This window comes from Capsella rubella, unplaced genomic scaffold (assembly GCF_000375325.1).
Source record: "Capsella rubella cultivar Monte Gargano unplaced genomic scaffold, Caprub1_0 scaffold_3, whole genome shotgun sequence".
In the NCBI taxonomy this organism is placed as follows: Eukaryota; Viridiplantae; Streptophyta; class Magnoliopsida; order Brassicales; family Brassicaceae; genus Capsella; species Capsella rubella.
Window position 1 is genome coordinate 8,061,298 of NW_006238921.1, and position 24,138 is coordinate 8,085,435.

General features: G+C 37.3%; 6 protein-coding genes across 7 annotated transcripts; 2 read left to right on the top strand and 4 right to left on the bottom strand.

The window, feature by feature from the left end:
• Nucleotides 1-2,417: 2,417 nt before the first annotated feature.
• On the bottom strand, nucleotides 2,418-6,525 carry LOC17892104 (protein FAR-RED ELONGATED HYPOCOTYL 3). 2 transcript variants are annotated; one of them, XM_023785855.1, is made up of 8 exons: nucleotides 6,208-6,525; nucleotides 3,655-5,861; nucleotides 3,495-3,551; nucleotides 3,342-3,410; nucleotides 3,181-3,252; nucleotides 3,018-3,080; nucleotides 2,880-2,924; nucleotides 2,418-2,788 (listed from the first exon to the last, which is right to left on the bottom strand). In XM_023785855.1, the coding sequence occupies exons 2-8, from the start codon at nucleotides 5,830-5,832 to the stop codon at nucleotides 2,732-2,734; spliced, it is 2,541 nt and encodes an 846-aa protein (XP_023641623.1). In that variant the 5' UTR covers nucleotides 5,833-5,861; nucleotides 6,208-6,525; the 3' UTR covers nucleotides 2,418-2,731. The 2 variants fall into 2 exon arrangements, with proteins under 2 accessions (XP_023641623.1, XP_023641622.1); XM_023785854.1 differs by having other exon boundaries at nucleotides 3,018-3,086.
• A 1,167-nt stretch (nucleotides 6,526-7,692) lies between these two features.
• Nucleotides 7,693-11,632, top strand: LOC17891342 (probable protein S-acyltransferase 20). The gene is made up of 9 exons (XM_023785455.1): nucleotides 7,693-7,926; nucleotides 8,044-8,157; nucleotides 8,253-8,633; nucleotides 8,850-8,918; nucleotides 9,031-9,102; nucleotides 9,182-9,310; nucleotides 9,395-9,475; nucleotides 9,805-10,002; nucleotides 10,273-11,632. Exons 1-9 carry the CDS (start codon nucleotides 7,882-7,884, stop codon nucleotides 11,302-11,304), a joined length of 2,121 nt encoding a protein of 706 aa, XP_023641223.1. The 5' UTR covers nucleotides 7,693-7,881; the 3' UTR covers nucleotides 11,305-11,632.
• Nucleotides 11,633-11,728: 96 nt separating this feature from the next.
• Nucleotides 11,729-14,983, bottom strand: LOC17890611 (protein IQ-DOMAIN 1). The gene is made up of 7 exons (XM_006297690.2): nucleotides 14,808-14,983; nucleotides 14,449-14,544; nucleotides 14,108-14,329; nucleotides 13,647-13,880; nucleotides 13,418-13,531; nucleotides 12,550-13,024; nucleotides 11,729-12,262 (listed from the first exon to the last, which is right to left on the bottom strand). Exons 2-7 carry the CDS (start codon nucleotides 14,530-14,532, stop codon nucleotides 12,123-12,125), a joined length of 1,269 nt encoding a protein of 422 aa, XP_006297752.1. The 5' UTR covers nucleotides 14,533-14,544; nucleotides 14,808-14,983; the 3' UTR covers nucleotides 11,729-12,122.
• A 982-nt stretch (nucleotides 14,984-15,965) lies between these two features.
• Nucleotides 15,966-19,841, top strand: LOC17893100 (gamma-aminobutyrate transaminase POP2, mitochondrial). The gene is made up of 19 exons (XM_023785320.1): nucleotides 15,966-16,098; nucleotides 16,490-16,593; nucleotides 16,686-16,770; nucleotides 16,861-16,933; nucleotides 17,042-17,139; nucleotides 17,288-17,380; nucleotides 17,474-17,547; nucleotides 17,634-17,672; nucleotides 17,769-17,857; nucleotides 17,966-18,042; nucleotides 18,136-18,210; nucleotides 18,315-18,362; nucleotides 18,466-18,549; nucleotides 18,634-18,721; nucleotides 18,811-18,889; nucleotides 19,038-19,131; nucleotides 19,212-19,290; nucleotides 19,383-19,498; nucleotides 19,624-19,841. Exons 1-19 carry the CDS (start codon nucleotides 16,054-16,056, stop codon nucleotides 19,699-19,701), a joined length of 1,518 nt encoding a protein of 505 aa, XP_023641088.1. The 5' UTR covers nucleotides 15,966-16,053; the 3' UTR covers nucleotides 19,702-19,841.
• Nucleotides 19,842-20,040: 199 nt separating this feature from the next.
• On the bottom strand, nucleotides 20,041-20,643 carry LOC17892664. Its single transcript, XM_006300050.2, has 2 exons — nucleotides 20,511-20,643; nucleotides 20,041-20,387 (listed from the first exon to the last, which is right to left on the bottom strand). Exons 1-2 carry the CDS (start codon nucleotides 20,604-20,606, stop codon nucleotides 20,268-20,270), a joined length of 216 nt encoding a protein of 71 aa, XP_006300112.1. The 5' UTR covers nucleotides 20,607-20,643; the 3' UTR covers nucleotides 20,041-20,267.
• A 91-nt stretch (nucleotides 20,644-20,734) lies between these two features.
• On the bottom strand, nucleotides 20,735-24,086 carry LOC111831381. The gene is made up of 5 exons (XM_023785319.1): nucleotides 23,826-24,086; nucleotides 21,676-23,525; nucleotides 21,379-21,583; nucleotides 21,092-21,288; nucleotides 20,735-20,984 (listed from the first exon to the last, which is right to left on the bottom strand). The coding sequence occupies exons 2-5, from the start codon at nucleotides 23,522-23,524 to the stop codon at nucleotides 20,905-20,907; spliced, it is 2,331 nt and encodes a 776-aa protein (XP_023641087.1). The 5' UTR covers nucleotide 23,525; nucleotides 23,826-24,086; the 3' UTR covers nucleotides 20,735-20,904.
• Nucleotides 24,087-24,138: the final 52 nt, after the last annotated feature.

Sequence of the window (24,138 nt, forward strand, 5' to 3'; positions counted from 1 at the left end):
TTTACAAATTTATTAAATATTTCATAATACAGAATTTTGTTTTGTATTTACAACTTTTAATCAAGTTTTATTTTTAAAGTAATAAATTATCCTCATGTGAGGTACAATGGGAAGATTTTAAATTGTTATAAAGTATAAACATATTTTATGTATATGATTAAGTCTTTTTTTGTCAACATGTATATGATTAAGTCTTTTCTGAATATTTTAAATTAAATTATGAATAATTAAAAATACGTGTTCATAATTTTTAATATCCAGATGTATAACCAAACATAATATGGACGATTGATTTAGGTTAAGTTTTCAGGTTCATAATCATTTGAAAACACTGACACGTGTCCAAAATGAGAGGTTTGTGTGTTGTTTCTTTTTTTTCTTCTTTGACCAGTCAGACACTGACACCTGTCCGTCTCTTAGTGCTAATATTTTCTCTTAGCTAAAAGACGTTTCTTACAAATTACACACATTAAACATTTAATTTTAATTTGTTCAATACTTAAGAACCACCTAAGAGGTTGCCATTAATCATGGTCTTACGTATGTTTCTTAATCTTTATGGTTTTAATTTGATTCGATAATATCACGAAGTGAAAAGAAACAAAATGTAAAAATAATAATACTTGACCTCACAATTAGTTGAGTTTTACCAATAAACTAGAGTTTAGTTTGGTATTGGCTACTACTTTCCCAACAAGTTGACGAATTTGGCCCATTTAACTGTGTCTCTGTGTGAGTGTAGTCTTTTATTAAATACTTAATAAGTCCCTCACTTTACATAATCGTCACAAAGCTGACGGCATATTTTCTCCAAAACGAAACGTTAAGATATTCATAATCACGTTGCCTCTTGCCTTCTTAATAGTGCTTAGTGCTTTAGTATAGTAGCCGTTTTATATAGCACACTAGATAGATACTTAATATGCTTAGTGTAACGTAGTAGCCGTATTATATGGTATGAATTTTATAACGACTGCCGTACGATAAATCGATAATAATAATAATGATTACATGACATTATGTTATACACTACTATATGACTTGTGTATCATATTTAAATATCGACGTAAATAAAATATGACTACACAGAAAGTTTTGTTCAACCCATAACATATTGGAAGTCTAGACATAGACTGTTTATAATCATGCGAAAACGATTAACCGATTATTAAGGAATAATAAATTTATGTGTATGATTGTAATTACACATACGATTCTTAGATTCAAGAACTTGCAGCTAAAAATAATAGTTAAAGGTAACCATATATATATATATATATATATGATGTAAAGAAAAGTGTCTCTGTTATTTCGTTGGAAATTTCAAGATTTGTCCTATGAAGTACCAAGTACGTATTATATTGATACTGTACTTTTCTTAACCCTTTGGCTAAAGATAATGATTCTTTAAATGAAACGTAATGATAAAACTAAAGAAAGATTACTTACCACTAGTGTCTTCATAATTGACAAGTATATGATTTGCGTAGTATATATTAAGTGGACACAAATTAATTGACGGGGTAGGTGCATGACTTTTGAATGAAGGAGACGACCGAAGAGGAAACTAACGAGAAATTTCAAAGAAAACGATAATCTGATTCTAACGTTGTGATATGTATAATAGGAACTACATCATCCTTCTCCTTTTTAGTTACAAGTTGTGACACTTGTTTTAAACGGTATCATTATATTGTTATAGTGAACTATATGATATAAGATTCTTCTTCTAGATAATTTACTCAAGAACCAAAGCAAAAAATATTCCCAATGCGAGAAGTTAATATGGAAAAAACATAATATTCTCAATATGACTTCGAAAACTCAACATTTGACGAGCATTCTTACAAGTTCCATGGATATGTTTTAAACTCATATTCCGCGATTCCGAAAATCTCACATCTTGTCTTTGGTCATATGACTAATAGACTAATAGTAAACACATCTTCTAATATTGTCTCTGTTCAGTTCACATTAGTAAACACAAAAGAGCTAAGATGATTTTAATCTTCACAAGTATATATGGAAACAATTATAACTTAGCGGACTGATGTAAAATTTTCCTATAAGGTAGACGACTTGGCTTCAAACAAAACCTTAGTAGGCGGACGTATCGGTCATCCAACACAGTAACACAGTCTGTAAGCAATGGACACGTAACATTTCCTCGTAGTCTCAATGAAGGTGCCTTTCTCTCCAAGAAACCGACTTTTCTTGGCTCAGTTTTGTTTCTAGTGTTCATCGACTTCAAACTGCACTCAGGTGAATGGTTGTTCCAAAATCTAAGTTTGGCCGTGTGATTTGGAATATTTAGCTTTTAATTGAGATTAATAATTGTTTTGATTGGGGGATTATAAGGTTCAACAATGTTAAAAACAACAGGTTTGAGTTTTACAGGTCGCTTTGGGCTCAAGATATATCTTATCACTTCGTTTGTAAAATTTAAGAGAACTTAATCAAAAGAATTAACAAGAGTGTACGAGTAGAGAATATCCTCGTAACACTGTTTTCTTCCCCTCTTAAATCGAACAGTCAATGATCATACAAACAATATTAACAGAATTGAATCTCTCTGGGATTATAAGCAAAACAATAACATCCTATCTAACACTTGAGAAGATAAAACAGAGCTTTTGACTCATTCATGCCCTGTTCCGAACCTGATCGTGTTCTAGTGCTTGTTGTTGGCTTTTGTTCTCCGCTGTTTGAATCTTTCACCCACAGTCTGACTCTACGAGTGTCTAGACGCGTCCTCATGCAACTGTGTAGTCCTCACATTAGGATCATCCTGCACAATAGTGAGCATGAACAAAAGATGACGAAATGATACAAACACGAAATAAAATAGAGAAATCTTTTATTACAACTGGAATATTTACCCGGATATCGTAAGGAAAGTTGGGAGGCCTGAAGAAATCTACTCCCTGGAAAGAACATTAATTGACTTTTTAACTTCTTTGACAGTCTTGTTAAAAGATTGACAATGCTAATTAAAACATTGAGATAGGTAGGTGTACCTGTCCATGGATGCCTTGCTGAGCACCGTAATAACTGTCGTAGGTTGGTGCTATCGAGTTCAACTGTCGCTACAGAAAACCAGCCGGGATTTTTTTATCCAAAGTTAATGAAAGAAAAACAGCAGAAGCTACGTTTACACACATGTCATGGTCGATTTCATACCAATCCTTGAATTGTTTGTTGGTGATTCCCATAGAAATTATCGCGAGTTGGTGCCATTAAGTTCAGCTGGACCTGTAAAAACACATATCCGAACATACTGCATACATAAATCTCAAATCTATAAAAAAAATAACATGCAATTATGTTGTGTGCTTAATTACCATTCCTTGTACGCTCTGCTGTGTTCCATAATAGCTTTCTATGCCGACTGTCCTTGGGCTCAGCTTATCCTGCGATTACAAAATTCAGATATTATATACTAAGGCGACTTGAGTTTCAAAGAGCCTTGCTATGACATATCAACAAAGACATACCATCTGCTGCAAGCTTTCTGGCGGTGCAACTGGCATAACCTCCGGCTCTGGGTTCACCTGAAGTTAGTATTTGAGATCATCAGACTTGCAAAGCATAAAAATGCATAGCCAACAAAGTCCTTAGGCTGTCTGTATAGAGAGATGATAAACGAGAAATTACTTTTCTTTTCTTAGTTGGATTCTTTTTCTTGCTCGTCTTGCCTGCATTTCTGCTCTGGTTTTCCTCCTCGACAGAAATCAGACCTTGAGTTGGGGACGTGACCACATCTGGAAGACTTTTGCCAGAAGTATTAATACCAGCACAGTTTCCTAAAGCTCCTTCAATAGCAACAAATGCAATATTGTAACTCTCTTGAGAGACGGATGCCTCTTCATTCAGCTTTAAGGCTCGTTGACACAAATCATTATACCGCAGCAGCCTAGTCTGCAACTGCTGAGGTTCTCCTGAAAAATGCGGGCTTTTTGCATCTTTTGTCCACCGATTTAATATGTACTGCCGGGGGATGGACGAAAGATGACAACACTGAAGAACATTAAGAGTGTGTCTGCAGAGATAGCCTTTATACTCAAATAACCGACAGATGCAGGAGACTTCATCCTTTGTTTGGTTCCATGTTACCACGAAGTCCTGATTGGTTTCAAAATCCTGAACTCTAAAAGTAGAGCCTGTGGCATCTCGGGACTCCTCCCTGGGACTACATGCAATTGCACCTAAAACTTCAATTTGGAACTTTTTGAATACTGCAGGAGTATAGACTTCAGAAACACTTTTTTCAAATGGAGATGGAGACTTCAATGTTGGCTGTTTGTTCCACATTTCAGAATCAGCTTTGGCTTCTTCTTCACATCTATCTTGCAAAATTGTTTCATATAGTTTCAAAAATTCTGGTACACTAGTCTTCTTATGCATGTACTTGTCAAAGAAAGCATTAATACTCTCAGCTCTTTGAGATGTAGACATCCCTGCCAAAAGAACATCAGTCATGTAGGTCGGTGCCCATTTCTTACGGTCTTCATATAAAGAATGCATCCACTGATCATCTTTGAGGCCGAACCTAGCAAGATTCTTCCACCATCTTCTCGCAAAGTCTTCCTCTTTACATGATTTATAGATGCATTTCTCAAACTTAGGCATAAAATTATCATGTTGCTTAATAACTTGACCAAGATTCTCAGAAACCTTCATAAATACATGCCAAAGAAACAGGCAATGTCGTGTATTGGGGAAGATTTCGGGAACAATGGAGTTCATTACAATGTCTAGCTCAGTGATCAAAACCTTTGGAGCTTCTCCCCCCATCGCTCTCAGCCAGGTCTCCATCAACCAAGAAAATGTTGCTGCACTCTCATCGGATATTAAGGCACACCCAAGGACCATATATTGGTAGTGCTGGTTCACTCCAACAAAAATAGCAAGTGGCATCTTGTACTTGTTTCTCACGTAGGTGGTGTCTAGAGAAACAACATCGCAAAAACTGCCATAGTTATGTCTGCTCTTTGCATCTACCCAAAATACATTCTTCACTCGTTGATCATCGCCCAGATCTACCGCATAAAACAAGTTTGAATTCACAGTTTGCATCCGTGACAAGAAGTCAAGCAGGATTTTAAAATCCCCTGTTTCCACTGATATATTCCGACCTTTTTCAAAAGAACTTTTCGAATCACTTTTCAGGCTGATAACAGTTTTGTATTCAGCAAACTGCTTAGCCATGGCAGCATATATCTTTCTAGTCTGCTCACTCACAGCTTGTGCAGGTAAAAGCTCATGATTGTGCTCTCTCACAAAGCTGTGAATTACCCATTTCCCATCCGGCCTTCTCTTAACATGCATACTAGCTTTACAGTCAGTTTTTGCACATGTTCTCCGACCAGCCATATTCTCTGGGTCTTGCTTGCTTTGCCTAGCTCGTGGCCGATTGAAGGATTTGTCATATTCTCTTTTGGTACCATACCTAGAGCAAGCAAACTTTGCATCGATAAACTCTCTAGTAGTTTTCGACCGACGACTGTTCTGTATGGCAGTGTTGAACCCAATAGCTCGAGAATACTCCTGGTAAAATGAATACGCTTCACCATGTGACTCAAACTCCATACCATTGAGAGGTTCAAGATTCATACCCTCAGTGTACTCAACCAAATCCCCCGTTGGAACACCCATGCCAACACTATCATCAGTATGTACCTCTACACTAACATCCTCAATCTTGCCAATATCCATATCTTCTTCATCAGCATCATGAAGCTTGTGCTCATTCTGCAACACATTATCAAGTCCCCTATCCTCATCATCCCCTTTGCAAAGGTCACCTGAATGTAGTCGAAGATCTATATCCATGACAAGACTTTTCCAAATTTCTCAAACAACTGCAAATGTTTTAATCAACAATATCAATGCATTAGTACAAATATCAACAACACACGAGAAGATAACAATACAATCAGAGAATCCATCAAAATTCCACCTTTTCAAGGATGATAAATCGATAAAGTGTACACATTTCTCCTTACAATTGCAGGAAAAAAACGAACTTGCAGCTAAATTCTAAGTGGGTATATCATAACATAAACGAATTCTCAAAATCCATTTCCAAAAAAACTGATTCAAACAAAGAAGAGAGAAGCTGATCAAAACACTGTATAACCCATCATTTCGTGTGGGTTTCACTATATAACCAAAAAAAATTAAAAAACGAAACTTTTTTATAATTACCTCGTACGAAACAGAAGATATGCGAAACAAAGACGAATCGAGAACAGAAACTGAGAAAAAGGCCCTCTCTTTCTGTAATCGAGAGGATGAAGAAGAAGATGAAGAATCGAGGAAGAAGAAGAAGAACACACGCGCCAATCAGGTGCGAGTTGGCGTATCGATCTGCGAAAAGGGGAGATTAGAGAGAAAGGAGAAGAAAAGAGAAGAAATTTTGGTGAGTGGTGTTCACGCGATCTGAGGAAGCGAGTGGGCGGAAGATCCACGGGGTTCGTCTTTGGTTTTCTAGGGTTTTCTTTCTTTCTTCCTTCTTCTCTCTGTCTTGCATTATTGTTTTTGGTGTAATATTAAATTAATATCTCTCTACTCCATTTTTTTTAATTAATTAATTAATTAACCCATATTTGTGTTCGAAAACTTTTTACACGCGTTGCGCGTGCCAACTTCTCGGGGGATCAAAAGAACCAAAAAGAAAAAATTAGAGGAAGCGTGAATAATGGCATCATGAGATTACTACTAGACTACTACTACTAGACGTCTAGACAGGTGCATCGTCTATAGACTTATTAGGCTTTTAAAATTGGTTTGGTCCGGTTTGGTCCACTATACGATTACGATTTTTAAACTAGTTTAGTTTGTGTTTCTTTTTTATTATATTTAAACATGTTTGCTATATAAGTGACAAACTACAGTAAAACCTCTATAAATTAATACTCGATAAATTAATAATTTCTATAAATTAATAAAATTTTCTCCGGTTCCAACTTAGGATATGTGTAATTTTAGACACATTTCGATAAAATAATAACATAATAATTTTTTGAAAATCCTTTATAAATATATGGTCCCATCGATATTATAAATTAGGTAAAATTTTCAAAATATATGTATATATAGACACATCAGTTTTTGTTAGAATATAACTAATATTTTACTATATCAAAAATTGTTAGCATTCTCTTTCAATACATAATAATCATGATTAAATCTTATTTTTAAATTGTTTTTAATTTTTTTTTGAAAAAACTTTCTAAATTAAGAAAATCTCTCTATAAATTAATAATTAGTAATTTATCTATAAATTAATATCTTTATAAATTAATAGATTTTCATGGTTCCAACATTATTAATTTATAGAGGTTTTACTATATCATGTTTGAATTGGGACTATGATTCACAAACTATCATGTTTGAATTGGGACTATGACAAATTAGTATATGACATGTTTATGTAATTTTTTTATTTTCATAAACTCATAAAGAAATGTTTTTTTAACCTTTGATGGTCAAATTTTTCTTTCCTAATTTTTCTTTCCATATTAGCTTAATAAGATATGAAAAACTGACTCATTAAAATAATCATAAATTTTCTATTTCCGACATGGTTTTAATTTATACATATAATTTGCCATAAAAAAAAACTATAAATATGTTTAAAAGAAAAGTCAGGTCAATTCATTTCGACTTTAATTACTTGACTAAACTAAACACAGTAAGACTGTAAAAGAGAGACCAAATCTTCTTCTCAAGTCCCCTTTCCTTTCTCCCCGAGCAACACTCTCTTCTTCACTTGATCGCTTCAAGCGGTGGCGACGGCAACGTGACGGAGACGTTGTCAGAAAACTAGGGTTTTTATATTGGCTTATTGTTTGTTTCTTGCTACTGGAGAAGAAAGGTATGGTGAGGAAACACGGTTGGCAACTTCCTGCTCACACACTTCAGGTAAAAAATCAATTAAAGATTCAATTTTTCTTGATTGGTTTCTAGAATCTGGTGAATTGAATAATTTACCAATGGCTCTGGTTTCAATTGGGTTCTGTGTATTGTAATTTCTCTCAGGTGATTGCGATTACTGTGTTTTGTTTGTTGGTGGTCGCTTACTATGCTTTCTTCGCTCCTTTTGTTGGAGGTCGTATTTGGGAATACGTTTTGATCGGTGTTTACTCTCCTGTGGTATGTTTTAATGCTTGTTCACAAATGCTGTATATTAAAAATGGATGCTTTATGAATGTTTGAGAGGTTAATGTCATGTATAATGTGTGTTGTAGGCTATTCTTGTTTTCGTTTTGTATGTTCGGTGTACTGCAATCAATCCTGCGGATCCGAGAATCATGTCAATATTTGATACAGCCATGGATGGGGATGACATGGGTCGTGCCTTATCCAGGGATTTTGATGAAACTGGGAGTCATTTGCAGGCTTCTCCTTCTGTTGTCAGCAGAAGTTCTAACTTTGCTGCAAACTCTAGTGTTAAAGGTTCTGTAGGAGATGTTGAAAGAGTGGAACCTGTTCGTAGAAGATCTTGCTATAATCCTCTGGCTATCTTCTGTTTTGTGTTTGTTCTTGAAGACTGTCGTAGAAAGGAAGAGACGGCTGAAGAACAAGGAAACATTGAAGAGGCTCTGTTTTGCACATTGTGCAATTCTGAGGTATAGAAACATGGTTCCAAGCTTCACAAAGCTTTATCAATTCCCCGTTGTTGTTTATGTCTTGTGTACATGTATGCTCTCTAATATAAAACTTGATGATGTTATGAGAAGTAGGTAATACTAAATTACTTTAGAAAGTCTCTAGGGGAAGAATTTTTCTTTATTTTTAAGTTAGATGTGTATGCATTTTTGTTCTGAAGTGTGTATGTTTCACAGGTACGCAAGTTCAGCAAGCATTGTCGGAGTTGTGATAAATGTGTTGATGGTTTCGACCACCATTGCAAGGTGAAGTTTCTGATGTTTCAAATGTTTTCTTGCAATCAGTTCCTCCTTTCTGAACATTTGGCTGGATTTTGATGGGTTCAAGTCGATGACATAGTTGTGATAATTGCTGCAGTGGCTTAACAATTGCGTCGGCCGTAAAAACTACATGACTTTTGTCTCTCTGATGAGTGCCAGTCTTCTCTGGGTATGTATATACCTATGTGTTATTTCTTATACTTATTTCTCACTTAACCACTAACAGGTTACGCTTATTCCCACGTCAGCTTGTTATTGAAGCAGCAATTGGAATTGCAGTTATAGTGCGTGTATTTGTTAATAAGAAGAGCATGGAAACTGAAATTGTCAATAGACTTGGAAACAGTTTCTCTCGTGCACCTTTCGCGGCGGTTGTTGTAAGTATTCTTGGTGTTATGCCATTGCTTTGAGGTTAGCTCCTGTCTTCAATGTTCCTAATGGTATATCTGCAAATTATGTAGGGTCTTTGCACTGTTGTTTCCATTCTGGCATGTTTTCCACTGGGTGAACTTCTCTTTTTCCACATGCTCCTCATTAAAAAGGTCAGTGGGAACGAAGCTACTTCTGATATCAGTCACTCATAACACTCAGAATTTCTTACAGTAAGATATTGTGCTTAGGCTTTTTTAAAAAGATAGAAGTGACTAGCACAAAAGATCAATGCTCTTCATAGTGGTGAGGTTGAACTTGGATTATTTTTGTTTATATCTTAATGTCACCTCTATCAGACCGAATTATGCCCATCTGAAATATTTTCCCTGAATCGTTGCTTAATTTAAGAAGCTCTAACTATTGTATATAACTTATGTCAGTAACTTTGTTTATAACTTTGTTTATACATTTGTGAACTTATCCTGTTTAATACTGGCAGGGAATTACAACATATGAGTATGTTGTGGCAATGAGAGCCATGAGCGAGGCGCCAGATGGAGCATCTGTTGACGAAGAAATTCAGAATGTGCTCTATTCTCCCACCGGGTCTGCCACAACCGGCTTTAGTGGTGGAAGTTCTCTTGGTCTACCATACAAGGGGGTCTGGTGCACTCCACCTAGAGTGTTTGATAATCAGGTAACTATATCTTTTCCAAAACATCCAGCTATTCTTGTTTCATCGCATGTCTAATCTCTTGTGAAACTCACTAGAATTTCGGTTGCAGTAGTTGTGTTATGTAATTCATATGCATTTGAATGTCTAGTTATCCATAGGATCAATCCCTAGTATGAACTTGAAAGACGAAGCTTTCCCCAAAATGCATTAATTGTTGGCATACATGTGCTACTTAATCTGAGATTATGTTCAGGTATCAACTTGCCAGTTTTACTCATTATCTCTATGTAGGATGAAGTCATTCCTCATTTAGACCCTCGCATGGTACCATCGACCGTAGACCCAGATGCACCTGGATCAGAGAGAGGCACCAAAGCTCTGAAAAGACCTGTCAAACGTAATGCATGGAAGCTTGCAAAGTTGGATCCAAATGAAGCTGCAAAGGCAGCTGCCAGAGCCAGAGCTTCGTCATCTGTCCTAAGACCAATAGATAATCGCCATTTACCTGATAATGAACGTAGTTCTATTGGCACGCCTAGTATCATCAGTAGTGTAAGCACAGATGCAAATATGGCTGCTAGTAAAGAGATACAGAACAATGATCTAAGGTCCTCTCTTTCTAGAAACTCGTTTGCTCCAAGCCAAGGTAGCCGGGATGAGTATGACACAGGCAGCCATGGTATGAGCAATCTCAGCAGTCCAAGCCATATTCACGAGTCTGTCACACTTGCTCCGCTCCCTCAGAATCCTACAGTAGTTGGCCATCGCTTCACCGCAACAACCCAGCACATGCACTCGACATTTGATGATAAGGTGCTGCACAGAGGAAACGACGCTGATCCACTATTTCTCTCTGCTCCTGCAACTTCTCATCTGAGGGATGTGAGAAAGACATCAGTTGTTTGGGATCCAGAAGCCGGGAGATATGTATCAGCTCCTGTAACGACAACATCTGAGGTCCGCAACAGATTGTTAAATCCGAGCTCACAAACAGCCAACTTTCAGAATCAGAGACCCATTCTTCCACCTCAAGATTCTTCTTCTGGGTCGACAGCACTAAGGGATCCTCTTCCTCTGCTCCAAGCCGAGCGAAGATTGACATATACAGGTGATTCTATCTTCTATGGAGGCCCATTGATTAATATTCCGACTAGAGATACCCCGAGAAGTGGAAGGGGGTCGATAAGAGAGGTACAAGACAGATTGGTATCAACAGTTCATCGTGATGCAAGATTCAGAAGGAGTTCAACCTCAAACCAGCTTCCGGTGTTTTCCCCCGGAGGTCTTGGGACAAACTCCCAACCCGGTTCTAACATCAAGTAGATACATCGATTGTATTTCTGTAAAGGCTCTGATCTTCTACAAAACGCCTTCCCAATTCTTGAAGAGGCTCAAAATCAATGGGTTCTGGCTCTGTTGCTGGAACTTTTGAGGACTGAGATTTGAATCTGAGTCACTGGAATTTGTGCGAAGTTTGTAGTCATTTCTCAGTGTTAGAGTAGGACTAGTTTCTTTTATGGATTTGAGCTTCATTGATGGGTGCTTCTTGTAAACTCATAAAATCCGAAATGTCCTCGCTTTTTGATTCTGCCAGAAAAACCATTCATGTAAATTCAGTATTCTTCTTCAACTTATATTTTCGTTTTGGCAATTCTAATTTCAACGCTGCACTTATATGTCTATAAAACTGTTCACTCAAAAACTATTATTGGTAACATTTTAAACGTATACAAGGCAACGAACTATATAATCACATAGGGATTGCCATGGTCTGCACTCCCAGCAAAAACTGCAAAAGATTGACAAATGTACACCTTGAGAGAGATCATATAACGTAAGTAATACCAGTATACCACTACTTACCGATCCATATAAGAAATCCAAAATCACTCCAGAGAACCATGGACAAGAAGAAAAGGATGGCTAATATAATAAATAACAACAACAATGAAGGCAAGAGAGAGACGCCAATACAGCATCTTTCTCTTCTTGATTGATCGATAAACCAAGCAACTCTCTCATCTGGAAACCATTGTGTTCTGTTTCTCCCGTTTCCTATCCGTTCACCCGAAGCTGTGTATGTACAGAACGATGGTTGAGGGAATTGGGCTGACAGTTCTCAGGCTACACACTTAACAAAGCTATGCAAGCCTCTGTTTTATTGGGTCGGAGTTACGTCTTCCCTGGTTTTGGGCAGATTTTTCCTCAACTACTTTATGAGAGGTTGGCATGAGTTTTCCAGCTCGGTTGGCTTTAGCTGGCTGAGATCCTAAATATTTTCCTGTTCAAGAATATTCACAATTCAGACTTGGAAGGACAATGGGAACAAACAGATTTATTTGAGGCTTGGTCATGCTCTCTACTGACACATTAGATCAGATTTGTGGGTTCTACTAAAAACTTAGCTATCATAATATCAAAATTGTGGTTTCCACTTTTATAACCAGTGCAAACTGATTCTTTTATCACTAGCAACAGTTGATAGACTATCCTCTCAAGTCTCAATTCTAAAATTGGAAATAAGAAACAGAATTGTTTCCTAAGCATATATATAGAAAGAAATCTGACCATTATTTGGCAGAGATAATCGTTCCTTTGAAGATCTAATTGGCTCCCTTGATCTTTCTTTTGGATTGCTGTGCGATCTAGGACCAGCTCCAGGCCTTGAGCTAACTTCTACAGCAAGATCGTCTTTAGCAGACTTTGTCTTAGCCCTGGATACCACTGGAATGCTTGAAGATATTCCAGGAGAAGAAGAATTACCATCCGACAGACATGGGCCAGTCATCTGACTTGAAACACCGGATACAAGATTTGAAGTGTTTGGAATCTTGCTTGCACTTTTCATCTGTGTTTTATGCACATTCTCAGACTGATCCATACTGTTTTCACCTAATTTCGCATCATCCCTGAGGTTACTGTCAAGAAACCGGTTCTCCCATGGACGAACAGCCATCCATCTTTCCAACCAGTTCCATCCCCAGTTGTTTTTGTCAGGTTGAAAGCCACTGTGAGCAGATAACTGCCGAGTTCCTGCCTGCCACTACAAGAGAGCAATTCTATGTAAGAGAAAAATCATTTACATTCACAAAGAAACTACATCAGTGGACACTATTAATGGGGCTGGGATGAAGCCAGTCGCATAGATAAATAGATACACTTTAATTCGGAAAGAAAAACAAAAAGGTCCAGAAGAAAAAAGAACACTTTGCAGTAGAGAGTTAAGAAAACCAGACAAAAACACTTAGCAGAAGAAAGTTAAGAAAATCATACAAAGGAACACTTAAGTAGGCAGCTTCAGTTTTGCAAGTCATAGTGCTTGGTCAAGGCTTGGTACTAAGGAAGAGAACCCAGTGAAAACCAGATTGACAATTCAAGGAAAGCTATGAACAAATTCAACAATTACTTCTCAACTAGAATAGTAGTTGTGAGTAACCTGATGAGTCAAAGCATATGCCATAGCCCTCTCACGCTTAGCTGCAGCTTCCTGCCTCTTTAGCAGCTTCGCTTGGATTTGTTCAACAGATCCAATGCTATCGCACCAACCTTCCTGAGAGATAATAACAAATAGTCAGCACGACTGTAATTTTCTAGAGAAATTTAAGGTTCACCACAAAATAAACAAATACTAATTCTGTAAAATAACTGAGACAAGTGACCATCACCTCTATTTCTCGAACTCGGGCTTCATCAGCTAGCTGTTGCTGAAGTGTCTGCTGACCCGTTTCACTTTCCAATTCCAAGGCCAGACGAACACGTCTTGCGCGTACACGAGCCTGAACTCTTACCAACGCTTGCATGCATCGAAGAGTTACAGCAGCTTGTTTTCTCACAGCATGTCCTCTAACAAGTGCTTGAAGTCTAACCAATCCCTTCAACGCTCGTAAAGCCCTTCTAGCCTAAGAAATGTATAATCTTTTATTCAGTCCAGTCAATGGTACATAGACATTATATAAACCATTAATAACCAAGCATGAATATCATCATTAGTATTAAAGCATACATAGGTCTGTAATAAGCACTTTAGGACATAATATATATCAATAGTAAACCATAAGTAAAGCATGCGATGAAGAAGACCATAAGAAAAGAAAAATAGGATCAACTCCATAAAGTGAATTGATACCAGAAATCCCCGATAAGCTGTTTGGATACGCGTTGCAGCTTGATGTTCCCTACTTTGTTCCTCATAAGCTGGTCCCCCGTATGATTGTAGTGAAGTTGATGTAGAGACTCCGGTATCCATCACACTACGCGTATTGGAATCTTCAAATCCATCTTGAAACTTCTCAAAATCGAAATCAATTGAATTCTTTCTCCCAAACCTACTCTTGGACGCCACCTTCCCCTTCATCAGTTAAACAAACAAGCATATAATGCAAATACAGACATGAACCAACAACATTGGCATATAATTAAGAGAAAAAAGAGATACTCTTGTAATCAAATTAGTATAAACTAACTCACATTTGCATCCTTCTTCGAGGACTTAGACTTATTAGATTTCGTAAAACCAACCAATGCTTTAATCCATCTCCCTGAAGCACCCATTGTATCAACAACCTGCAAGGTCGTGCATTTAGCGACTGAATTATTCAATCATTGAAGTAAAAAGCTTTCTCCTTTCTATTTTTTTGGTTTTAAATGTTAAAACTTTGATTGCAGGACAGAGTACTAAAACCACACAGATACAACAACAAAATGGAAATTTTAATGTTAGGATCCTAGAATTTAGTGATGAACACTAACAAAAGCCCGAGCTTTGGCAAATTGAGACACGAAGAGACAACAACATCGAGAAATAAGGCAAAAGTCAAAAACTCTACCGTCGGCGATGTAAAGATCGGATCTTTAGAGAGTGTGGTCGGTCACTAGTGAGTGTCGTCGTCTTCTTGATCTTCCAGTCTCAGTGAGCGTCTGTCTCGCTCACTTTTTCTCTCTCTACAAAAAAGTCCATTCCTTTTTTGCTCTCTCTCTCTCTCTCTCTAGCTAGCTAAGCTATGTGTGTGACAAAATTTTACAGATAGATAGATAGGGAAATTGATTGACTTGCTTTATTAATTAAAAATTGGATTTTTATTTTTTAATTATCGTTTCGTTTCCCTCTTCTTCCTCAGTCAGATACGCCTTTGATTGAATGATGGATTAGATTGCACGCCGTACGCGTGCTTTATTGCGTAATTTATCAGCGTTTATTGACTCTTAAAACGGCAAGCAGTTTATTAAATTGGAGTATTGAGTTTTAAATTCTCTTCTTCCTTTTTAATTAATGCATGCATTTATGTATAGTAGTAAGTTTTCAAATAATTAAATGTTCTCTTTATTGTACCCTGATATTTCATATTTCGATGAAGCCAAAAAAATATTTATCTTATGTGATGTGTTGTCCATCTATTATATGATGTGACATTCTGACTATTTTGTAATGTTTTACAGTTTAGGACTATTTCTCTAGGTAGTCCAATTATTTATTTTCAAGAACTAGATCAACTATTGTGGTGGTGAAAATGGTGGTAAATAAGGATGAGTTAAAAGTTTAAAACTAAGTTACTTAGCCTAATTAATTGTTATTAATTGTTAAGTTGATTTGTGCATAGATACCCCTATCTTGTAATGTGATCATTATGTTCTTGTTGTTTAAATTAATGTTTTCAAAATTTTATCTCCATTGAAATATAGATATACATAAATATATTTTCTCTTAGTACTTCTGTTAGAGATAACTAAACAATATGTTTACACTAAAATGAAATATGTAATCAAACTTATAATTTTTTTTTGTTTTTTTCTAGTTGGCCTAGTTGGTACAATTTTGAATTTTGATATAGTAAGGAATTTGGCTAAATGAGGAGCATCTAAATTGATTTGTATAAAATAAAATCAAAATATCATAGTAACAAAATGACTCATTGACACGTCACTTATCAAAATCAAATGGAACTCAAAGAGATAATTAAAAAAGATATTTTTATTGATTCATAACGCCACCCTCCTCTGTTCTAAACCAATCTCAGCTCTCCAGGATTTTTCAGATTGTTCACTCTCTCCTTCAATCTTCTTCCCCAGAAAAAAATGGTTGTGATCAACAGCCTCCGACGCTTGGCTCGTACCACTCAGGTTCTTCAACTTCTTAACTCGTTCTTCACCAATTCGATTTTGTCGTGTTTCCGTTTTTCGTCATTTGATCATGAACTCTTATCTTCTTAGTTGCGGTTAGTAGATCAGGATTGAAATTCCAAAAAACTTGAGGGTAGTAAAAAAAAGTTGATTTTTATTCTCGAAACATCAAATTGACCTGGATCAAGATGAAAAGGTCGTATCTTTTTGTGTGTATAGTATATACTTTTTGGGATTCTCCAGCAATCAAGGAATAAAGTTTTCAAATATTATTATTTTATAAAGTGAAACAAGTTTTCTTGTGGTGAATGATGTTTTTGTATAGTGAGTGATGTGATTCATGGCTTTTAAACATCAATGCAAATAAAATATCTTGCCTTTCTCATTGCAGGTTAATTTGCACAGTAGGTATGCAACAACATGCATGTCTGGGAACTCTACTTCTAGGAGGATCTTCACTACTGAGGCATCACCTGAGAAGCAAAACGTAGCTGGGTGAGTGATTTTTATGATGCTTGAGTGTTGAAACTAAAGGTTTCTTAGGTTCGATGAGACATGAATAGAGGAAATGTTTTTCTTAAGGGCAGGTCTAAGGGACATGATATGCTTGCACCTTTTACTGCTGGATGGCAGAGTGCTGATGTAGATCCCTTGATCATTGCCAAGTCTGAGGTACATATCACTATGTCATCATCGCTATACTATGCTAATGTTGATTCAAACAGTTATCTAAGAGTGACATTCCTCTTAATTTTCGTACAGGGAAGTTATGTGTATGATGACAATGGTAAAAAGTATCTTGATTCTCTCGCTGGTCTATGGTGTACTGCCTTAGGTATACTCATCCTTGTGCTACTATACATGTGTTGATGTTTCTCTTTATACATACCTGGACATTTGTGCTACTGTTACCATTATGTTATTGATACTCAAAATTTTGCAGGAGGAAATGAGGAACGGCTTGTTTCTGCAGCTGTTGAGCAGTTGAAGATCTTGCCATTTTATCACTCCTTTTGGAACCGTACTACTAAACCTTCTCTGGTACTCAGACTTTTCCTTTCAGTGTCATTATTACAATGTTTTTCTACAGTCTGCTGCTAATTTCTTTGCCCTGTTAAGACTCAGGGCAGTAGACTTGATCCCAATCAAATTGAATTTGATCACTGTGCTGTTTTTCCTGCCAAAACAGGACCTTGCTAAGGATCTTTTAGACATGTTCACGGCCAACAAAATGGCCAAAGCATTTTTTACAAACAGTGGATCAGAGGCCAACGATACTCAGGTTTCTATAACTATACGTTGTACCTTGATCTCCTATTTCCAAACCTGTTGGCCTATAAGAGCTGTTTCTGAATCTATTGTATGTATAATGCAGGTAAAGCTTGTTTGGTATTACAATAACGCACTTGGAAGGCCCGAGAAGAAAAAATTTATCGCTAGAAAGAAATCGTGAGAAAAGATATTTGCTTGTCATTTCTCGTTTGTCTGTTTTTATAAGATCTTAAGTGTTTATAAGTGTGGTGTTACGATTTCAGGTACCATGGCTCCACTCTTATATCAGCAAGTTTGTCCGGGTAGGATATATATATAATACTGTTCCTCAGATATTCTTTTTAGCTGTGGTAAAGATTCTTTTTAAATCCCTAAACAAAATTTATCTGTTGTTCCAGCCTTCCAGCGCTACACCAAAATTTTGATTTACCTGCACCATTTGTGCTGCACACAGATTGCCCTCATTATTGGCGTTTCCATCTTCCAGGTATGAGTGATTCTCCCTTCCATTTTAAAAGCAAAGTATAATTTTTAGTTCAAAAAAAAAAAAAAGCAAAGTATAATTTTTAGTTTAACCTTGGAATTGTTTGTGCAGGTGAATCAGAAGAGGAATTCTCAACCAGATTAGCCAAAAATTTAGAGGATCTTATCATCAAAGAGGGGCCAGAAACTGTAAACAATCTATAGTTACTTATGAAAATTTCGGTCGTTATGCGGTAAAGATGATGTTGGTATCTCAAGCTAACAGAATTGTTTTCTTACTAGATTGGTGCTTTTATAGCTGAACCAGTTATGGGTGCTGGGGGTGTGATACCTCCACCTGCTACATACTTTGAAAAGGTCATTTTCTGAAACTTTCTTGGTATTAAGTACCACTAGAATGATTATGTGGTTTAGTGGTTAGATGTTTTTGCCATTTTAATTTCTCATTCTATGCTCTGCAGATCCAAGCTGTTGTTAAGAAATATGATATCTTGTTCATTGCTGATGAGGTATGTGCCTATGAAACTATCAGTCCTCACATAGGACCATGACCTCAAAATCGATAAAGAAGAATATATATCATTATCCTTTTTCCATTTTGTTTGGCCTAAGGTGATATGTGCATTTGGAAGGCTCGGGACAATGTTTGGCTGTGACAAATACAACATCAAGCCACATCTTGTGTCCTTAGCTAAGGTGAGATTTTGCATGTTGAATAGTAACCTTTCTCTCTGTTGGCCAAATTCACTGACATGTTGTAAATGTTATTTAAAAATGCAGGCACTCTCTTCAGCATATATGCCGATTGGAGCCATTCTTATGAGTCAAGAAGTGGCAGATGTCATCTATTCCCAAAGCAACAAGCTAGGTATTTTTGTAAACTAATAAATGTTCTCCATGGTAGTAATCCAACGTTCTGATCTTAGATGCGGGTTTAAAACTTTTTTTATATATCAGGTGCTTTCTCGCATGGGTTTACTTATTCTGGTCATCCAGTTTCATGTGCCGTAGCAATTGAAGCATTAAAGATATACAAGTAAGTTTGTCACTTTGCTCGTTTGTGCAAAAGTGAGCCAGTTTTTATTTGGATTGGAATTTGCCATAAACTCCGAACCTGTCACACAGCTGATTAAGTTTCTCTCAATTCTTGGTGCACTTTTTTGACGTTCATATTCATATTACAGGGAGAGGAACATACCAGAGCATGTCGCCAAAGTTTCCCCAAGGTTTCAAGATGGTCTTAAAGCTTTTGCCTCTAGTAGTCCTATTATTGGAGAGGTACTATTTCTCTTGGTCTTTACTTACCAGTTATTATCTCTTAGAAGTATTTGACTAAGGGCATTTGGGATGGTTGCTAGATAAGAGGAACAGGATTGATTCTTGGGACTGAGTTTGTAGACAATAAATCTCCGAACGAGCCATTTCCACCAGAATGGGGTAAAATCTCTCACACGACCAAACAAAAAGTCTCTTCTTTTAAACTCATTACCATACTAAATCTCTACACAATTTTCAATTGATGTTCACAGGTGTTGGCGCATACTTTGGAGCCGAGTGCCAAAAGAGAGGGATGTTAGTCCGTGTTTCAGGTGATAGCATTATGATGTCTCCACCACTCATTATCTCACCTGAAGAGATCGACGAGGTAATGAAAATCGCCAATATTTGACACAGTATATGGCTTTTTTTTTTTACTGCTAAATCTTGTGACTAGTTTCTTAACACACTCTGCTTCTTCTTCTTCCTCCTTGGGGTTTGATCATTTTCCAGCTGATTTCCATCTACGGGAAAGCATTGAAGGAAACGGAAAAGAAAGTAGCAGAACTAAAGGCTCAGCAAAAGAAATAAGAAGCAGAGTCTCTAAATGATGTTGATGAAAAAGATTTTTCTTACATTCTGTCATCTTTCCTTGAATTGTTTGTCACTAGCTTTGCACAATTCAATATATATGCATAATAAAGGTTCCAGCTTTACTAGTTCCTATTTTACTCGAGCTCTTTCACATGACTGACTCTACCGTCGACTAAATTTTTTAAGTATGATCAAATTAAAAAAAAGAGATGCCTTGCCATATTTCGTGCGGGGTTTGAAGGAGAGAGTGGCTAACAAACCTCAATTTAAGTCTCAGTTTGAGTTTTTGGAGCAGAATCATATCGTGCGTTGGTGAAGTCATCACTCAGAAAATAATAGACAAGAATGGGACTTCTCACAAGAAGAACCAATATCTGAGCAAACCAAAGATGCAGAAACAGTTAGCCACATGACCATACGCAGCTACATCAGTGACATTAGGACAAGGCATAGATGTTCCAGATTTGATCATGTATATTGATTGGAAACCCAGAAAAACAAAATAACAAAAGTATCATATTGACTACGATATATTTTGGTCTCTGCTCTCTAGACATTTGCAATCAAGATTTAGGACGTTTTTTATTTGCTTCTCTTCTTGATCTTCGCTCCCTCGAACTTAAAGAATTCTTGAACCCTGCTCCGTCTTTGTTCTCTGAGTCATACACATCTTTAAACGATTTCTGCACAATTCACACTTATATAATGCCCACATAAGAAAAGCATAACGACAACACGATTTGCTTAATGAGCTCTCTATCTTGACTCAAACAAATCAAGGAGTTGTTTCATAAGTAACGACGAACCTCTCTGATCTCGGCAAAGCTAACGGCATAGAAGGTTACGACGGAGACTGCCACAATTCCCAGAACAGGGAGTGCAATATGGCTTATCCCTTCCATCTCTCTTCTCTTCTCAGGACCAAACGTGAAGATAAGGCTATTTTGAGGATAAGACTTCTTTATATAGTATCTGAATTTTTAAGTCTTTTTTATTTCACTTATCCGTTTTAAGAATCAAGATTGGCTTATGTCCAAACAACATTTCAATCATAAGAAGGAGAAGAAGAATCCTGAAAAATATTAGTTTCTGAGATACAACTTAAATTGGTAAAGACTTCTATTAATAATACAAATCAAACTCTAAGAGGTATCACAAATTAAACCCTAAGATGATTGATTACAAAGAGAGAGGTCAAGTTCATGTGAACAGGTTCTCCGAATAACCACCTTCATAACTAGCTTCCTTTTCCAACTTGAATATCTCAGCATCATCGAAACCTGTTCACATTTCATTCAAAAACCTTTTATACAACAACTCTCTCACACCAATATATTGAGCAAGAACATATTATCAAAAACTAGATTCTGCATGTGAAGCTTTTTACCTGAAGCCAAGTCTTCTGTTTCATCGATAACAACAGCTACTTCTTCTGTTCTCTTAATCGGCTCAAGTGACTTCCAGTCTGAGCTTCCATTCCCTTCTATACAAACTTGGTTTCTCGAAACCCAGTCTTCAACAACTTCCATGTTGCTGTGTGATAACGGGTCTACAGTGTCATCTCCGCTGTTTTCGCTGCTGCCCCTAGAGGAAACAGACACAGAAAAACCGTTCATGTTCTGATTTGAAGAAACACAATGTCTAATCCAGAAGAGTAAGAGAATTTCAACTTACAGTCGTCTGAGGCGCATGTTATACTGTACAAATACAAGATCGCTGAGCCGTTGTCGCTCAATGGAGTTCTTTGATTCATATATCTGGGAGATTAGTGTCAGGTTTCCCCCTGAGCCAATCGTTGAGCTGCATGTCTGACTCAGGATGCGTATAGCAAAACGTGACAGGTTCAAACAGCTTTCTCCATATGTAGACCACCATTCAGCTAAAGGAAATGAAATTGTTAAGTACATACAAAACAATTGAACATATGAAGTCTTAATGAGATTTCAGCAAATAACAAAATTATTGGTGTACCAGGAAGCATTGTGTCACGAGCTCTGATTGCCAAGTTCCTTCCGAAAATCCCAAGAGCATTCTTGTATGAGTTTATGTCCTTAATGATTATATCTTGAATGTTGACGTCAGGGACCAACTTCTCTATGCAATCAACCACCGCTAGATGGATCTCACTACGCATTTCTTCGTCAATGCTATAGAAGAACCTTGGGTTAAGATAGAAACCAGCAGCATGCAAAGGAAGACGATGTTGTTGCAACCACCACCTATCTATAATTTTCCAGTAGATTGTGTAATCCTCCCTGTGTATCATATGTGTCTTAATTGCTTCCTTTGCTCGGTATACTGCTGCATAGACATACCCCATTGCAGGCTTCCTTTCAGAACAAACTATCCTCAAAACCCGCAAAAGAGGACCAGTTATAAAGTTTGCCAATGTTAATCCCTTCCAGAAATTCTCATCATTGATAGTCTCAGTCATTGCTAATCCACCAGCTTCCTTCGAGTATGAACAATCGTTCCACTCGGATGAAGTAACCATGGCCTGCAAATGGGGTTTTAGATCGGCAATTCTTGCCATTGTTGTAAAATTTGTGGCCGAACTGGTAAAGCCTGGTTGCACAATATCAATTCCATAAGTGAATTTCCTCATCAGATTCAAAACACCACTGTGATTGTATATAATTTTTGTGACAGTTTGAGCTTGTGCGATAATTTCGCTTATCCATTCCATCTTTCCGAACTCTTCCAGCATCTTGTCTATGCAGTGTGCAGCACAAGGAACCCAGTATAAAGAAGGATACACATCCATCAACCTTTTCCCAGCAGCGACATAATGGTCTTCACATTTGGTAATAACTTGAACAACATTGGTATCGCCTATCTCTTCAACCACCTCCTTAAGTAACTCATACAATTTATCCTCAGAATCTATTATCTCTGATGCGTCAACGGATTTCAGAAACACTACCTTTTCCTGGCAGTAAACCAAAAACTTGAGGATCTTAGGGCAGCCTTCGTTGGAGTTTAATTCCTGAACTAGAACGGAACAGCCTGTCCTTTTCCACAGAGATTTGCATTCATCAACTTCTTTCTTCACTTCCTCTACGCAACTCTTCAAAATCCAACCTCGGAGGTCATCATGTGAGGGAATAGAAACACCAAATCCTCCAGAAACAATTGCATCGATAAACGGTTGGAAATTAACAGAATTAGCCGCATCAAAATCAGCTCCAATATCAAACAGAAACCGTCCCATGGCCATGTGAACAGTTTTTTCCCGGTCTTTGGAAGACGGATGCACAATGTTCTTCACGCTACTAATAGCCACAGGAATCAAATTGTCCATATCTCGACCAATCAAGTCACTCATATTGTTCACACCACCAACTTCAACATTAGCCAAATCATTTCTCTCAAAAGCGTTATTCTTTCTACTCCTGTAAGTTCTCTGCTTCGTCCTCCCTGTGCTTTGACCAGCAACAACATCCGAACTCGGCGATTTAAACCCGTTGTCCACATCAGAAGGAGCAAGAACCTGATTTTCCACTTCACAGGGAGGGAAATAAGCTATAGGCAAGGGTTCAGGAGTAGATTTACGCCTCTTCCTCTGACGTCTCACCGTACCATCAATACACTGCTGCAAGAAGAGACGAACCTCGTCAGGAACTTGATCACAGATCGTGCCTTGTCCCTTCTTACCCGCAAGATGTTCCTTAACCCTAGTAATACCACCTCCTTTAAACATCTTCCGGCAGTAAAGACATCTCATCTGAACTCTGTCCCCATATTTGTAAACTTCACAGTGCTTCCACGCACTGTCTTGTTTCTGGGGTGTAAGAGCTACAGGCTCCAAATCGGAATCCATCCTGCAAAACTCGCACAAAACAAAGAACCCATGAATTTACATTGCTAATTCCCAAAACCCTAGATCCTCCAACCAAACATTACGAGATCACAACTTATAAGAAGAACTCAGCTCAGCTACATAAAAGCTCGCAAATTTCGCAACAAAGATGTTAAATTTTCGTTTTTCCGAAACAAATCGGATTATATTGAATCGACCCATCAAGGAAAGAGCTTTAACAAATCGAAATTCTAAAACCCAGTGCACCAAAATCATAAATTTCTGAGTTTTTGAACAAAACTCATAAGAACAAAGCACAAACCTTTTTGGTTTGCAGGTTTGTGACCGGGTTGGTTACGCAACAAATCGGTTCGGTAGAAGAAATAAAAACAGGATCAAATTACGGTACAAGGACTTCGGTTCCGGGGAAGAAGAAGGTGGAATCGACCGGGGAGGAAGAGTTGAAGGAACGGCGGAGAAGGATCTGTGGACGACGGAGGAATGCAATGTCGGAGAAATTTTTGAGATGACCCGGCTCGTTTAGGGTTCGAGAGAAGAACAAGTTGGGCAGCTTTTCTGGTTTATAAAAACGACACCTTTTTTTTTTTTTTGTGACGTCTTCTTCTTCTAAAATT